This window comes from Montipora foliosa, chromosome 5 (genome assembly GCF_036669935.1).
Source record: "Montipora foliosa isolate CH-2021 chromosome 5, ASM3666993v2, whole genome shotgun sequence".
NCBI classification, from domain to species: domain Eukaryota; kingdom Metazoa; phylum Cnidaria; class Anthozoa; order Scleractinia; family Acroporidae; genus Montipora; species Montipora foliosa.
Window position 1 is genome coordinate 46,282,425 of NC_090873.1, and position 17,500 is coordinate 46,299,924.

The following is a 17,500-nucleotide window of genomic DNA, read 5'->3' on the forward strand; positions in this document are numbered from 1 at the left end:
GTACATAACCACAAAAATTATCACAGCACCACCCCTCCCCAATTATCGCCCAGAGTTTGAGAACATACCTGTAGCCCGCGCAAATTGGTGATAAAATTGTTTTCCACAGATAAATATCTCAAATCAGACAGCTTCTCCAGCACTCCCGTGTCAAGTGTGGTGAGGTTATTACCAGACAAATTTAACCATTGCAACTTGAAAAGTTTGCTGAGACCTGTGATTAAAAAAAAAGATATCTTATGAGCGCATTCGACACAGTAAACAGAGTTGTAAACCATTAAAAGACCATTTAAACGGACAATGGTCCCAAGGTACTTTTGAGGGCAGAAATGTAGACATACAACATGTATCAATTGAGGGGAACAGTAGCAAACGCAAACAGGTAGGCATGCAATGCAGAGTTGAGGTCCACGAGTAATCAAATAGAAGAAAGCGTGCCAAGCAAAGTAGCCAGCGTAACAAGCGTTCCCGTACCAGCGAAGATGTTCTGCATTCCGGCCGCACAAACAAAGTTTGGAGGACCGGTGGGACTCCCATTCGTCCTCCAAACTTTGTTTCCGCGGCCGGAATGCAGAAAATCCTCGCTGGTACAGAAACCAATGTTACGCTGGCTACAAGCAAAGCAAAGGCCGAAATAAAGCGGCAAATATGAAATTATTTTATCCAAAAAGGGAAAAAAAGTATAAAGTTTGTGTCTCAAACAAAGGCAGGGGCCTCTACAGACTCTGAAAGCTTTTAATATGCAATGTTCACAAAAGGCATGGAGGCACCTTGGTTTATTTAATTATTCAGGATAAACTGACGGCGAGAGAAGCGAGCCGGGCGAAACTGGGCACTTGAATGGTTTTGCTACCATAAACTTTTATTACCTACATAATAGGAGCTTGATACCTGAATAGAAAATCCGCCGGGTTCGACCTTTCAGTCCATACTTAATGCGTACCAAGGGCGGAAAAAATTGCATATAAGGGATGTAAGGCGCCCATGATAAGTATGCGTTAAATAAGTGTAATACGGAAAATGTGCAACATTCATTTCCACCTTCAAACTTGCTAATACAGTTCTTTTCAATTGACAATTCTTCAAGATGCACGCAAGCCTCAAGACCCTGAAAAACCAAGAAGAAGGAACTTTATTTTAAGTGTCTAATCTTCTAGCCCTGGAGCACTAATTGGGGACACTGTAAATTGAAATTAACAAATCAACGCAAATCAAAAGTTGGTTTTTGAGGAGAGGGGAAAACTGGAGTACCCGGAGAAAACCTCTTGGTGCAGAGTAGAGAACCAACAAACTCAACCCACACAAGACGCCGAGTCTGAGAATCGAACCCGGGTCACATTGGTGGGAGGCGAGTGCCTTCATTGGTGCGCTACCCTCCCTCTATGCACCCTAATAAATGAATGAATGAGATAAGGATGTATGGAAAATAAAGAATCAAGAATATGCGAAATAATAGTGAACAACAAAATCCCTTACCTCAATTTTCGTGAGATCATTGTTGTTAAAAGAAGCCCATCTCAAGTTTACTAGTGGTTCCATATTTGCTATCTTCCCCAGACGCTGGTCATCAAGGTTGACTGCTGTTACCTAACAAGTAATGGACAGTGAAGTCGAATTGGCCATTTAATAGTTGTTTGCTCAGCGACCTAGCCTATGAATGGCTGCGAGGCTCCCGTTGACCTTGTATTGATACAGCCCCCACTGCTTTTCATGAAAATTAATATTGTGTTGTTGTAATTCTAATTGGTCCGAATTAACATTAAAAAAGCACGAAGGTTTGCATCAAAACAGGGTCACCAGCGACCTCGCTTTCATTCTTAGGCCAGGTAACTTAGCTACAACTGTAAAATGGTCTATTGGTCGCGTTTATTCCAGGCGAGAAACAAAAACGGAAAGGGGTCAATAGGCAGTTGTTTTCGTTTGACATTACGGCAGGAATGTCGGAGAAGTAAAACTCAGAAGTGATGGCGATGTTGGAAGAATAATAGATTCTTTGGGGAAATTTTGTCCAGAGGAGGCGCCTGGTTTGATTAATAAATGAAGAGATTTATTTTTCTGAAATTATTCGGGCAAACTCGGAAAAATTCAGAGTTCTCCAAAAATAGTCCGAATGCTCTTTCAATGACCCACCGGGCACTCGTGGGAGCTGAGCCAGCACGCAATCGCGTGGCAGACCAGTAAGATCGTGTTACCATTGACCAATCAGAGATTATAACGATTCACTGATACTACACAAATCACTTGACTAGAAGGATGACTTCTGCTCAGATTGTCAACATGTCAGTCGGTGTCACCGACAACAGTCTTTCTTATGACTATTCTCACCCGGACGATCCCACTTCATCAATTTTGCGGTAAGATAACTCTTGTTCGCAATACTAGAAATGTCGAAAGGTTACATCCTCACATTTTTTTGGGAACGAGATGGTAAATTGAAATCGTTTATAAGCTTATTCAATCTTTCTGTTTCAGTAAATCAATAGACTGTATTCATAAATTGCGGCCCATGATTTATTCTTTTCTCTTCGGGCCAATGGAGACCAACAAGCCTCGCTCTAAAGCAACAATTCTTTTGTATTTTGTCCATACAAACGAGGCTGATTGGTGTTATTAGCACAAGGACAAAGGAATAATCTGTTGGTCACCATTTATGAATACGGTTTATATGGCGGTCTCTATGGTCCTTGCGTATCATCTGTACCGGGCTGACACCGCACTAAATTGCAAGCAAGAACGAATAGGAACCCAAATGAGAATAATGAACCAAGTCAGTGAAAGATCAAGCGAACAAGATACCTTGATAAACCATTGACTGTCGTCATCGATCAATCTAACAGGTTTATTCTGACTGTTGGCCAATATGGACTGTGCAGTTGGTACCAAGCTCAATGTGCGTGGTTTGTTCTGATCTGTCCGCGCATGTGCAAGGATTGCAAATGGAGATGGCCTAGATGCAGCGGCCTGCTTCAAAGCTATTGTCATTTCTTCGTCAGTGACCTGAATGCCATCAAGCCACTCTAGGTTTTTGAGTCTTCCCAGGGCTCGCAATCGCACAGTTTCAAGCTAGAAAGTAAGCAAAATGGGAACACCAAACAGCATTAATTTAATGAGGATTACGATTAATGTCAAGAGAAATTTCTTTGTTGCTTTGGCTTTGCACTACTACGAGTCCTGATTGGCCACAAAGAGACTCACGCCACATACTTAGCCGATCAGATGCAAAAGTAAAACCAATGGGCTATTTTTCATGATACTGTCACACGGTACAAAATCCGCTATGCTGGACAACAAAAGAATGCAGCAGCCTCCAAAACAAATTAGCGATTTCAACCAGCCAAGCGTGACTTTTCTTTGTTTTGGATGTCCCAGTGCGCAGCATGCCATCCAGCAGGGCAGCTTTTATACCATGTGACAGTTTCATGCAAAGGGCCCATTGTAATTGGTTCGAACGCGCTTTCCTGACGACTGCGTATTCGGTTGATGCGTGATTGGCCGCGTGATTGGTTTATCTGATTGTCCTCGTCTACGTCTATGACGATAACTCAAAGCAAAAAAGAAAAGGCTCGTCAAAACAATAGAATTTTCGGCAAATCCTCACCTTTTGCCAAGGGTTGTTCCTGGTATCCAGAGAAGACAGTGTAATCACGTGCTTTCTCAGTATGCCCAGTTCCTCCCGAGTATGTCTTAGTTGATTCCAGCTCACATCTAAATACTTCAAACGACTACACCCCTAAAATACAAGAGTGTGTTCGTTAACAGTTCGCATTTTCAAAGCTGGATTAGAATTTGTAGTGATTTAAAGACCTTTTTTCGCGATTGAAGGTAAGCAAAAGTCACGTGACAACGCCCCTTTCGTAATGAAATATTATTCTACGAAAAACTAATAGAAAAAAAAGTTGCAACACTATACAACACAATTAAAAAAATGTGACATTTAAAAGGCGAAGCCTTACAAACCTTCACACCTTCCAAGGTTGTAATTTTATTAAAACTGGCATCCAAATATTCAAGAAAGATCTGCGAAAAAGTCAAAGAATCAAAAAATTTACTGTGGTTTTAGGGAAAACAATCAGCTTTCTTCAACTCAACTATACTGAGGTTGAAAGGGAGAAATGATCCTCGCACTATATGCTGTGGTTCCCTATTGAATAGGTCATATCATGTGATCGTACCATGTGACTGATGTCATCCAATCGCGTCAGTTCATTGAAGCTAACTGTCAGTTTTTTTAGTGCCGTCATACATGTCACGTGTTGCAGGCGACTGAGACCATTTCCATGCAGATTCAAAACCTGAAAGATCCAACATCTGATATTTAGAGTGTGGTAAAAGCATCGATTTTTTTCAAAATGCTGGAATCTTCGACTGAAAAAAAGCAATTTTGGAGCATTATTCATGACGCTTACCGTAACGTGTTCAAGCGATTCTGCCCTGCTTCTCTTGAGCAAGAGTTCCTCGGTCAAGGCAATTAACCTACAAATTAAAAGAGCCAGAGGGTTATTGATAAAATAAGCCCGCAAGACTAAACTAATAATACTTTGGTCAACTACAACAGATGAAGGTAATCTAACAAGCCAGCGATGACGCATCGCAAATGTATGAGGACGCCATTTGACTTCAAGTACCAGAATCCTTCAGGTTTTGTTTGTGTCATGCTATTTACTCCACTAGGAATACAAAATTTAAATAAAAAAGAAAAACAAACTTAATTCTGGTACATGTAGTTGTAGTCAAATGACGCCATCGTAAAAGTTGCCTATGAAGTATGACTTTCTTTCTGATTGGCAGGGTTTTCGTTTGAAGCCTGACTTTCCGTCTGGTTGTTTAGCATTTCAGGTCCAGTACTTTGACGCTATAAATTTGGAGATTCGTTGGCCGTAATCACTGGGCCGCACTGCCTCATAATGTACTACTTATTCAGCCTTTGCGAGTGCAATTTTCACAAATACACACTTGTTTCAATTTATTAACTTTAAGTAAGCACATACTACCGTGGTCTCAAGGGAATGACAGGTTCCATCTTCAAGACATCTTCATCTGGGATCTCATCTTCTTTCTCGTTACAATCCTCTCCGTGATAATAAATAAACTTCGACTTAGGTTTTACCTGCAAACAAAATAAATACAATTCATAGTTTGTAGGCATTAAATATGACAACCTCTACTGAGACGAAAGAGCAGAGCTAACCACTGCAGGACCTCTATGGGAACCTGCCTCAAATGTCAACTATGGTTATATAGTATTGTCCGTGTTGTCGTAGTCGTAGTAGTAGAGACTTTACGATCTACCACGGTGACGTCAACGAAAACGTCACCTCAAAATATAACTTTGCACCATCGTAAGTTTCTCGCGGTTAGGCCATCTCCTTCGCGTCGTGCAATGTGGGCGAAGTATCCTAAAAATAAATTGGTACGAGCGGTTACAGAGTGAAAATAGAGAATTAAAGATCCACATTTGTCCGCTCGGGTTGTCAAAAATCCTCAAATTTGGTGATTTCATGTCGTTGTTATACAGAATACCGCACGACTTTGTGCTAAATGCGTGCCGCACGATTATTTTTCCTCTTTTAACCAATGATATTGTTGTTTCGTGGCGTTCTCGTTGACGACCGCGTCGTAAATCGTAAGGTCCCTACTAGCAGCAGCAGTAGCAGTAGCAGTAGCAGTAGCAGTAGCAGTATCAGCAGCAGCAGTAGCAGTAGCAGTAGTAGTAGCAGTAGCAGTAGCAGCAGTAGCAGTAGCAGTAGCAGTACTGAGCAGTAGCAGTACTGAGCAGTAGCAGTAGCAGTAGCAGTAGTAGTAGCAGTAGCAGTATCAGTATCAGCAGCAGCAGTATCAGTAGCAGTAGCAGTAGCAGTAGCAGCAGTAGCAGTAGCAGTAGCAGTAGCAGTAGCAGTACTGAGCAGTAGCAGTAGCAGTAGTAGTAGCAGTAGAAGTAGTAGTAGTAGTAGCAGTACTGAGCAGTAGTAGTAGTAGTAGTAGTAGTAGTAGTAGTAGTAGTAGTAGTAGTAGTAGTAGTAGTAGTGGTAGTCGTAGTAGTAGTAGTCGTAGTAGTAGTGTCTTCATCGATGAGAGTCATTGCATCGCTAAATGTAAGTTTCACTCAGATGTATCTCTACTTCTTTTCCCGGTCTAGCATGTCTTTTAATCCTGGTTTAGCACGTCTCCTACGCCTGAAGCCTGCCTGATCTTTCATGAGTGAAATTAATTGACTTTCTTGATCAATCCGAAGCTTTCCCTTACTCGTTAATAATCTTCCGAACTAGTGTTTCGTTTCTATCACAGGAAATCTCCTTTCCAAGCGGCGAGTCGAGATTGAAATAAGCTTTCGTTTTCGTCTTTGTTTTTGACGCCTTTAGCACAAAGAAAACAAATTTTCTCTTTCGATTTCGGTGAAACAAATATCTTCGATTGTTTTCTTTGGATTGCGCCATTCAAGTGCAGAACTTGCGAATGATGTCATCCCCTTTTTGGCGCGAAATGCAAATGAAAACCTTGCAAGTAAAGGAAATCGTCCTCTCGCAAGTGGTAGTAGCAGAAGCAACAGTGGAAGCAGCGGCAGTAGTGTGTGTAGCAGTAGTAGTAGTAGCGGTAGATGCAGCAGTACTTAGCAGTAACAGCAGTAGTGGTAGTGGTAGTGGTAGTGGTAGTGGTAGTGGTAGTGGTAGTAGTGGTAGTAGTGGTAGTAGTAGTAGTAGTAGTAGTAGTAGTAGTAGTAGTAGTAGTAGTAGTAGTAGTAGTAGTAGTAGTAGTAGTAGTAGTAGTAGTAGTAGCAGTAATAGCAGCAAAACATATATAAATGGAACAGTTTGAAGTCTGTTGACAATGGAAAAGGTATCAAATGAATTCTTTACCTTAGTTATGTACTCGAAATCTACCACGTACTCTGGTAGCACCATCTCGTGATCAAACACGTACCAAGCACACTGACGTGCGCTGCATTCGCATCCAGAGTCCAATATGGGTCTCTTCAGTGTCGATCCAGGTCTATGCGGACAGTTCTCGTGTTTTCGCATTCGAGAAACGGAATCTACATCACGAAATGCTGTCCTCTTGATTCTGTTAAGGAAACAAAGTTTTGTTGGAGATGAAATGGTGTTTTCTTAAAGATCAAAATGTTAATAATGAATGACTTAAAAAAAAAAAAGAAAACCACAAAATAATAAAAGAATTTTGGCCTAGGTAAATCTCCGAAGATTTCAAGGATGTGAATGCGATCATTGAAAGTCTTAACTTGATACATTCGGGTGGGTACTGCACTTTGACTTTTGTTTGTCAAATGTTGCAATAAATATATTGTTGTTAAAAGATCTGGAAGAAGGTTGGAGTTCAACTTTCACGCTTCCAAAACGTACATGTATTATTCAAGGAATTTTACTTAATTCTCATTACAAATACCCATTTCACTTAAATCCAAAATTAGATCTCATTCCTTAACGATCGAAGTACAAAATCCACCTTGAAATGCTTAAGTGACAAAGACGTATTGGTTTCATATTAAATGTCTGTTGCCTTTAATATAGAAGTTCTCAATTGGACGTCCAAAGTTATTATGCAATTGCAACAACTAAACTTAGAGAATGGTTAAACCTCTTGAGCCACTTTTTTTCCAACCTATGAGAAGCAAAACTTAAACCAAGTGTGACTTGCACGCCCGTATTTTCCCACGCTTCGGCAAAGATATAGGTAGTAACTTCAAATCCTGATTGGTTCACCACGCTGTTGGTGCCTGTTCTGATTGGTTATAGTAATTAGTTGTACATGGCTTTATGAAACTCAATTGAAAACTGCTTTAGTCCACATACTTATTTTCACTTTTAACAGCTACAACATTTCCAACAAAAACTTTGGATACAACCAGTTGACCTAAAGACAAACAAAGCAGAAAACATTCAAATAGTGTTGGAAAACCTGAATGTGGTTATGCAAGAGAGGGATGATAAAATAGTTGCTCAACAACAGGCAAAAAGGTCACAACTGAAAAATCATATCAGCAGTCAGATGCTCTACTCATTGAGCTACAAGAACTCGTAGGGAGATAACTAGTCATGGTAATTATCAACGAAAGAATGGCGAGTTGATATAAAGCTCTGAGAAAAGGGTCAAACCAGATGAACTGAGGGGTCAAATTCAATCACTGGAATGGGGGCTCATGGTTGGCCAGCCATCGGGGTGGTATTCTGTCTGGGAGCTACAGGTAGCTGGACGTGGTGGAAACCCCTGGATTCTCTAAGCAGCCACCTTCCATTTAAGTGAAGCAGTGAATAATTCCAGTTGGTTTACCAGAGAACACCTTTAAAAAAGAGTTTTTAACTTCTTTAATACTCTTACCATGTCTAAATAGGCAAGGATCCAGGCTGCCTTTTTGCTTGGCCTTTGTCCTGAGATAACTGACTCTTGGTCCATCACTAATGCTTACACTGTTTGCCAAAGGAACGCCACCATCTTCATTTAAGGCCTAAACAATGGATCATAACAAAAAAAGGAGTACGATAGAAGTAGAAATGTAAATATTGGTTAAATGTTTTTGTGAATAAATAGTAAATGCACAACACTTGTGCCAACCTTTGGCATTGATTTAACAGGGACAATATTATTTAAGTTATTAAACTGACCAAGATGTTGTTAACAGCTTCCATCCCTGACCCGGTCCCTATTTATGAGTACAACATGTGCCAGGTGATCTGGTGACGTAATTTGGAGGACTGGGAAGAAAAATTTTAACGCTGTATCCCACAACCGCGTGCGGCCTTAGGTGTTGTTTCCTAACAACTCTCAATACTCCCTGCAGTATTGCCATCGCCAAAACTCAACAGATCATTACCTGTTACTGAATGAACATTCAAGTAGACCAGACAAGATCTAACGTCACTTCTGCCATGTTGAATTCGAAAATAAGGCCGTGCGCAGTTGTGGGATACGGTGTTAAAATTTTTCTCCCCAGTCCTCCGAAATACGTCACCAGATCACCTTGGTGGTGTTTACGACAAAGTAAAATCTATAGGCGTCACTCTTAGGAAGACAAGGGTTATTTACCATTAAGGTATTTTCTAGCCTTTCTTCATGCCTCTTAAATACTTGAAGTTCTGCCAGGAAATAAGAGCCATCCGATACAGACAAAAAACCACCATTTTTTGAGACAATTTCATCCATTTGCAACAAACATCTGTTCAAAATTCTTTGGTTGATCCTGACCTCCTTATATGAAAAAAGACAACTCACCACCCTCCACTTATGCACTCTTCTCATGACAAACTTACCTCGTAAACTGCAGCTGGTCTAAATCCTTCTTCCAACACCCTGATGGGTTCATTAATGCCATCAAGTAAGGATGGATCCCACATAAAAAACAAATATTCTAAGAGTCTCTTGTAAGACCTCCCTCTGCAAATAGAATAACTGCCCGTCAATCAACTGTAACATCCCCTTGATACATGCCTGTTTTAGACCACAATTAAGAGAAATGGACAGACAGCAACACCTGGAACTACATGCTCAACTTTTTGGGAACAGTATATGTGGGTTTTTTAACTTTCCACAGAGTCATCAGATGAGACCAAAAGTTCAAAGTTCTAATCCAAGAAGACTTAAAAGTAGAACCACTTGCAGTTGGAATCAAAATGGCAGCCTTATCTCCTCAGTTCCATAAAAATTCCTTATGTTGGTGTGACAAAGGTTCACACTAGCAGCCCTCCGTAGTCAAGAAGCTGAGACAAATGTTGGGTGTTACTTCTTAAGCTGACAGGGTACAAAAATACAGTGTACCAACTGATCGTACCAAGAACGCTTTGTGGCCTTTTACATTATAAGTTAGAGTATGGAGCATGACGCTTATTATCACCAAATTAAGAGGAGGCATATTTTTGTTTTGGAGAGAATTATAATCGGTTAGTGAGACTAACAGAGGCCTGAGGCAAGTCAAAAAATTGCACTCAGTGAGAGGAAGACAGTATGAAGTGGTAGTGGGGGAAGGGGAAGGGGAGGGGAATATGTGTTTTCCTCCCCTCTCCCCTCCCCCCCCCCCCCCTTCCCCCAGCCCTCGTCCCAAATCCTTTACTAGCTGTGTGCTTTCAAAATGGCAGCTCATTCGGAACGTTGGACCATGAAAAAGCGTCCGCCTCCAAAAAAAATGCATGCTCTACATGCTAGACACTTGCGTTGAGATCCAGACATCCTAGGTTCAGGTCCCCTTTTTACAACTTCTTGAATTTGATCTTAAAAGTCTCTGGTTCAAATTCTTGGCTGCACTTGTAAATAGCCAGCTGGTTTGGAACTTACTTGGTTAAGTCATTAATGTCATCTCTTTCCAGAAGTTCATCAAGTTTGTTATCAAATCTTGATCTTAAAATTCTGTTGTGCACTCTTGTAATTCTGTGAATTTTAATTCCAGAAATTCCAGAACCCTGAAAAAAAAATAATAAATAGGTTTGTATAAATACAGCAGCTGTATTTAAAGTGGTGTCTGTAGATGTAAATTAAGCAAACTATTTCAATCAGTGAGAAACTTAATCAGCCACTTCAGTGATGTGGATAACAATCTGTCCTCTTGACAGGCCTAATGTGACAATTAATGAAAAATTATTTTGTTTTATGAAAAAATGTTGTGAGACTCATTGTCCAGACCGATTTTTAGTTAACACATCCCAGATAATCCCAACAACTCAAAGTGCTGCCTATGACATTAATAATAGCAGCACCTACCACATAATCACCGACGCAGAATCTTGACAAGACAAGCTCCTGACATGACTTGTACCAAGGATCTGTTGCTTTTCCATCCTCAAACCGTACATTCCCTCCTGTCTCAAGCTCCAGAAGCAATCGCTGAACTGTGTTGTTGGACACGTTGTTCACTTGCTCACAACTTTCTTGATGACACTTATCAATCCTGAAGAGTGATTCAAACAATCTAACTTCTTGATTGACTGAGATTAGCAATTAATGTGATGAAAATGAAAATAGGGCAAACTAAAATGTTTAGAATAAAATAATTAAGTGAGGCTATAATCCTCACAGTTAAACTCAATTTTAGCAATTGCGTAGAGAAGCCTGAAAAATGCAGGACTTCAACGGGGTTTGAACCTGTGGCTTCATAGATCACTTGGTTAGTAAGATCGTCACAACAGTATTGACTAATTTTCAGGCTTCTATACGCAATTGCTAAAGTTTTGTTCATAACTGCGAGGATCATAGCTTCACTTGATTTCAGATCTGCAGTTCAATATTTGATTCATTTCATATATTATTTTCTTCATAGAACAAAATAACAAATGAATATTATTATAAAGGTTAGAAGAGTCAGTTTCATGGGTAATAAACTGAAGTACATTTGCAGACCCTTTCAAAAATTTAAAATAATGAACAAGGCTATGGAAAAACATGCTATGTGGCGATTGTTTGAATTTTTTTGCTTTAATTTCCACAGATGTATTGGAAATGTAAATAAAAACAATGCTCTGGGGTTTTTTTGGCAGTTTCGTGGACTATAGTCCAATAGTTTATTGTATACAAAAAACTCCAGCGGTGCCGTTTTGCTATAAAACAAGAAACAAAAGGAACCTTTTGTGTTTTAGATAATTACTTTTACTATTATTTTATGGCTCATTGAATGTAAATATTTGATTTTTTCTCTTTTGACGTGAATGAAAAGGGTAATTAAGATGTACCGGTAATTTATTCAGACACATACTCATCACACTGTTTCTGAAGCTTGGCTATTCTCTTAAGCAGAGCCTCCTTTTTCTTCTGCAGTTTTTCTGAGTATATCACAGCAGTTGCTGTTATATTTGCTGAATCCTCGTGGTTACTTTCTTTCTCCTCTTCGTTGCCCGTCGCCGGACTGATTGGGTTTTTGTTTTCTTTGAAAGATGGAACATAAGATTCTTCCTCTACTTCCCGTTCAATCTGCAACAGAAGTATATTATCACTATGTAATGTACAGTTTTCATTGTATCTGTAGTGTGTCGACCGATGTGTCGGTAGTGTGTCAACCGATGTGTTGGTAGTGTGTCGACCAATGTGTCAATAGTGTGTCGACCAACACGTTGGTAGTGTGTTGGTGGTGTGTCGACCAACGCGTTGGCCGACATGTTGGCCAACGCGTTGGTGGCATCGGATTCTTTACTTTTACTCAATATTTGAGGTAGAACGGTTTCTGATGTTGAGTATCCAGGTAACACTTCCCAAGTCAATTTGAGGACAATGGTATCTAGGGCAAGCTGCCTTAGAGCAGACTCCCAGCTTGCCTTTCCTGCATTCTGGAGTGGAGATTCTCCTTTCATGGTCACTTATTATTTTACCCACTACACCATAAGAGAAAATATTTTTACATTTCTCTGGGAGTTCTTTGTTTAATCCACTTCTGTATTACAAAAGTGAAAATTTAGAGTGTTTCAAGTAAATACAACAGAGACAAAAACAACAAGATAGTGAAGTGCCTCCTTGACTTCTTCCGTACAGAAGACACCAGCATCCTGTGCAATATTGCCACAGCATCATTCGCATTTTGCATTTCCAGCACAATGTGGTGCTCCCTCTTAGATTGCTCCTTTTTCAATTGTGCATCATCAGTCTGATACAGGCACCTTAGTTTCTGGTAAAACCACTTTTGGAAAACTCTCTACAGAGAGACAGCACAATCAAATAAAATAACATTTGAACAGCATGAAGCCAACATGTAGATACATACATCTTTGACGGCTGAGTACAGTTTATGTATCCGATTTTTGGCATCGATCTGAAGGGACTCTTTCTCAGTCTCCAATCTCAACAGCAAATCAGCTTTGTTCCGTTTCAGTGTTTTCACACGCATGTTGTAATACATCTTTTTCTTTGACACTGTCACCTGAAAAAAAGTTTTAAAACAAGCTTCACAAATACCTGATTTGTTCCAATAACTGAGATAATCCTTCCCTTTAGAAAATCACTTTATATTTGTAGTTGCAAATACATTATTTTTCTCATATTCTGTCCATCACACTTTCACGTCTTAAAGAATATAGAGTTCTTTAGATGGCTTCATTAATTTTGATAGCTCAAAAGCAATTGCAAACTCGCATTTTTTGTTTCATTTTAAGTAAATGGTAACTTTGACTGTCACAATCCTAATCCCTTAGAAAATTGGCAGATCATTGTTGCTTTAATTTATTCAAAGTAGAACGCTGCACTCTTTAGTTAAACAGAGATGTTTCTGCAGATACAACTGCCATTTCCGGAGGGAGTGTGGTACAAATAGAGAAAAATTTTCAGCGATGACAGGAACAAAAAAAAATTATGACAGTGATGAATAAATTAGACAGTCTTAATTCATGTGTTTGACTTGTACAGTAAATTATTGGGGTGACTCAAACCAGTTTCAACACTAACTTTTAAGAGACCTTATTATTAAAAAGATTGACACTAGTAACATTAACATTTTATCACGTAACAGCAATGTTATGGTAAACATCAATAGTTTGCTGAACAAGATGCAGTCATTTTGTAACGTAACAAGTTACCATGGTAACAGGAAAGCCTTGCAAAAACACCCTACATTTTGGCTTTAGTTGCTCATATCTGAAAAACGAACTCAGTGACTCCAATTTTTTATTGCACACAAGTGACTAACAGGCCAAGAGGAAACTCTCTGCAATTTCTAAAAAAATTCTGTGGAGCAGATTCAGAGCTATCTTAAATTTTCAATTATTTAAGGTGCCTCTGAATCCGCTCCACATAATTTTTTTAAACTTTGCAGAAAGCTTCATTCTGGCATGTTGATTACATTTCAGAAATAAAAAATGGGGGTCACCAAGTTCGTTTTTGAGATATTAGCAGCTAAAGCCAAAATATGGGGTGTTTTCACAGGGCTTTCCTGTTGCCATGGTAACATTTTAAGTCACAAAAATGACCTAATCTTTTTCAGCAATAATTCCTGTTTGACATGGTACCATAACATTGCTGTTAAGTGATTAAGTGTTGCACATAGTGTCAATCCTTCTATATAAGAACGTTTCTGTGAAGTGTTGATTGAAACTGGTTTGAACCAACTTTAGTTTATAAGTGTTGTTTTTTCCTAATGTGCAGTATGTGCTGAAGTGAGCTGTCCTTTGATCCTAAGAGGGAACTACCGGTACATGTTTGAAGAGGTTGTGATTTATAATGATCATGACAAAATTGTCATGGGAAATCACAGAGCAACATGTTTTTAACATTTACATGTACAGCGCTTACAGATTTTAAAACTTTAGGCAATTCACTCTAGAAAAGTATGAACATTTTTGAGCTGTAACTGAAACAATTTGTTATGTTTACATACTGGTATAATAAATTATTTTTAATATTAAAGCAAATGTGACAATGGGAACATGCAGAGCAAGTTACATGCTTTTTAACACTTATGGTGCTTACAGATCACAAAAAAGGCAATTCACTCTAGAAAAGTATGAACATGAGCTGACCCTGGAACAATTTGTTAAATAATTATATTTAGCAATACTTACTTTACATACTGGTATAATAATTATTTTTGATATTATTAAGTAAAATGTGAAAAAGCCTATGTCTTTTGACAATACCTCTGCTAATTCTTTCAGAGTGGTGTTATCCACACAGTATGAATCTATTCTCCGAAGATGAGGAAGGTGAAATAACAAGTGAGTGGAATAGTTACACAATAAAGCCACTGGGTTTGGACCATACACTGGGTTCTTGAGGCTTAGTGACTCCAAACATGGCAAGTGGGCCAAGTTAGTTAAATCCTAAAACAAATAAACAGACATTTAATTTGAATTTCAACAGTCAGCCAATCCTTTAACTATTAACACCTATCCCCCACAGAACAGTCAAGGGAATTAATCAGGAGATGGAGGTATTAGTTTGTTTAGTTCAGCTAAAATTAGGGTTTGTTTGAAGGCTGGATTACTGTAGCTTTTAGTCGTTTTCTAGGCAGCATTGTACCTTGCGAAAGTTGTGTTTCTCCCTCTATAACAACTGAATTGATGTGTGATACAAATAGGGAAATTAATGTGTTGGCATCTTGTCTTATGCAAATAAGTTAAATTGTGCAGAAAAAGTTAGCCTAAATGGCTTTTTTTCTGCATGTGCAGCATGGTGGTCCACTTGCACCTTGTTTTGTCCGTTTAGTGCTTATTACTATTAACAATAATGTTTAATCAGTTTAACAGGAGAAGGCGTGAAAGGCGGGTCCCTGGCACCTTAAAACCAGTTGCTTAGGGTAGGTGGAGCTCGTCAGCCCAGGAAAGCAGTCCATCTAGAGGAAGGCAACCCTGATTCCAAACCCCCCCTGCCTTGCGGCCATATCCAGTCATGCAAAAGGCTTCAGGAGTAAACCTCGAGCAAAAATCCAGAGTCAGAGCCCCTAGGGCAGTTCGACGTTGTGTACAACCTCGTCCTGGCAGCTCCTGCGACAGCGCTGGTCCCAAACTGTACCGACTCAGTCGTTCCTTTGGCCCCATCGGTGACGTGGAGAGGGGAGACACGCTGCATGGGCAACAACCTGTCCTCCATATTACACCGCCCAGGCTTGCATCTGACCACACCACACATCTACACTACATCATACCTGGAGAGGACACTCCAGCGTCGCCCACGGCGTCGACACAACACGGGGAATGACAGATACCAGTTATAAGCCAGCACTCGAGGGGTCGTTCTCGCCGGTGGGAGAGATTTTCTAATCTCATTGGACAGCTACTGCCCGCCTCAAGCCAGGCAGCCCCAAGCCAGTAAGGTGTTGTCCCTTAATAAATGCGTGGTTTCAAGGGTGGGTCTAAGCCTTACCATATAAATTATGGTTACTTTCTAGGAAATGAAAATCACAGTGGAGGCTCCAAGACGTCAAGGCACCCATCTTCCACGTAGCAAGATAAACAGTTTATTCTTTAACAAATTGTAAAATAGGTAGTGGCTGTTTTGTTGCAAAGATCACATTTATTATTAGCATGTGGGACTGAAAGGAGCCGTAATCCTGGGCAAAAAGAGTTGAGACCTTTCCCATTTCTTGTTCTCCTTGACCACAAACTCAAGAGAAGACAAAGAATATTGCCCTGCACCACCCAACACAAGGGCCGAATGCTGTCCAGGAAGAGGTGCAGCCATTCTCGACAATGTCTTTCAGGAAAAAAGAACTCTAATAAGATTCACTTCATGGAAAATGTTTTAGACTGACATCTGAGTGGACACTAATGTTTAACTTGTCTCAACAACAGTTACTTTGTCCAGGATTGTAGTGCAAGTACAAATTTAAATGCCATTGGGAACCTAAGACTACTCATTCTAAGATAATTATCCGAAATGAGATAACCTTCAGTGAAGCAATCTGGTTTGCTGACAGGTCCAAACTTTTAATATTTAAGGTCCCATTTAGTGAATTTCCTGCCAGAAAAAAAAGATTTCATGATGAAGATTAGGATGATTATGCAAAACAAAAAGGGAACAACCTAAGTGTTTCTTGTTACAAAATAATATACAGGGGTTTCAACAAAAGCTGGTTTACTGGTACCTTTAAGGTCTCTTAATTACCAGTCCATCTGTTTAGCCTACAAGCAGGTTCAAGATCATGTTTGGGTTCACACTGTGATAGCCTACGAACGCAGACGTGTTTCTGGCAATGACATTTCTCTAAGGGGGGAGAAATGACCGCCAGAGATAGCGACGCCTGCGTTCGCATTCGAAGACTAACAATGTGATCACAGCCACCTATCCCAATGACATAAGCTGCTCATGGAAAAGCTATTGAAACCCCATAAATATAGAATACACCTCTTACCAAGCTCATTTTCTTAGACCATACAGTGTACTTAAAGATAGCCCTTGTTATGACTTACAGTACAGTAGGTGCAATTGGTATAAGCATTATGAATTTTAGAAACTGGAATAAATGAACAGTTGCCTGCAACATCATAGCCTGAGAAAACAAGGTACTGTACTAAGATTGTTTGCAAGCCTCTGGACAGTCTTCAATCAAGCAACAAAACAATTTTTTTTGACATTTTGCGATAATTACAGCTCCTTGATTTAGCCAATCATAGCAACTTGTACTCTGTCTAAGTGACATGAATGTGCAATATTGTGACTATGATCATAATAAAGAATAACATTTGATAAAAATTCCTCAAATAAGTCACACATGTGACATCTTTTGTGGCAGCACTGCACTAGCCATACACCTTATTCCAAAACGGTTGTTATTTTAATATTCTTTTGTCTGCTTGCAAATTATCCCTTGTTGCCTCGTTCTTAAGCGAAAAATTAGAAAAGAATATTTAACCTTGAATGAGGCGGGCTGCATTGAAGGGCTAATTTTGCAAGCAAAAAAAAAGAATACTAAAATGGAAGCCATTTTTTGGAATAAGGTATAATATTTGAAACAGTTTGGTGAAGATCTAATAATTAAAACACAAATGAAACTAAAAACAGTTTGGCTCACCAATTTGTGCTATCCTATTGCCAGCTAAATTGAGATCAAGAAGATAAAGAAGTCCTTCCAGGCCCTGAAAAGAAG

General features: G+C 39.6%; 1 protein-coding gene across 4 annotated transcripts in view; it reads right to left on the reverse strand.

The window, feature by feature from the left end:
• Positions 1 to 17,500, reverse strand: part of LOC138004447 (leucine-rich repeat-containing protein 9-like) — a 42,912-nt gene that overhangs the window by 16,394 nt on the left and 9,018 nt on the right. For all 4 annotated transcript variants that reach the window (XM_068850961.1, XM_068850964.1, XM_068850960.1 and 1 more), the window contains 20 exons: positions 17,426 to 17,489; positions 16,301 to 16,371; positions 14,553 to 14,735; positions 12,689 to 12,844; positions 11,690 to 11,904; positions 10,702 to 10,888; positions 10,279 to 10,403; positions 9,261 to 9,384; positions 8,332 to 8,458; positions 7,806 to 7,866; positions 6,855 to 7,059; positions 4,992 to 5,107; positions 4,407 to 4,473; positions 4,173 to 4,292; positions 3,958 to 4,017; positions 3,599 to 3,730; positions 2,797 to 3,063; positions 1,477 to 1,587; positions 1,042 to 1,108; positions 69 to 214 (listed from right to left, as the gene is read on the reverse strand). In XM_068850961.1, the coding sequence (XP_068707062.1) occupies positions 69 to 214; positions 1,042 to 1,108; positions 1,477 to 1,587; positions 2,797 to 3,063; positions 3,599 to 3,730; positions 3,958 to 4,017; positions 4,173 to 4,292; positions 4,407 to 4,473; positions 4,992 to 5,107; positions 6,855 to 7,059; positions 7,806 to 7,866; positions 8,332 to 8,458; positions 9,261 to 9,384; positions 10,279 to 10,403; positions 10,702 to 10,888; positions 11,690 to 11,904; positions 12,689 to 12,844; positions 14,553 to 14,735; positions 16,301 to 16,371; positions 17,426 to 17,489 (2,604 nt within the window). The remainder of the gene's footprint in view (positions 1 to 68; positions 215 to 1,041; positions 1,109 to 1,476; positions 1,588 to 2,796; positions 3,064 to 3,598; positions 3,731 to 3,957; positions 4,018 to 4,172; positions 4,293 to 4,406; positions 4,474 to 4,991; positions 5,108 to 6,854; positions 7,060 to 7,805; positions 7,867 to 8,331; positions 8,459 to 9,260; positions 9,385 to 10,278; positions 10,404 to 10,701; positions 10,889 to 11,689; positions 11,905 to 12,688; positions 12,845 to 14,552; positions 14,736 to 16,300; positions 16,372 to 17,425; positions 17,490 to 17,500) is intronic.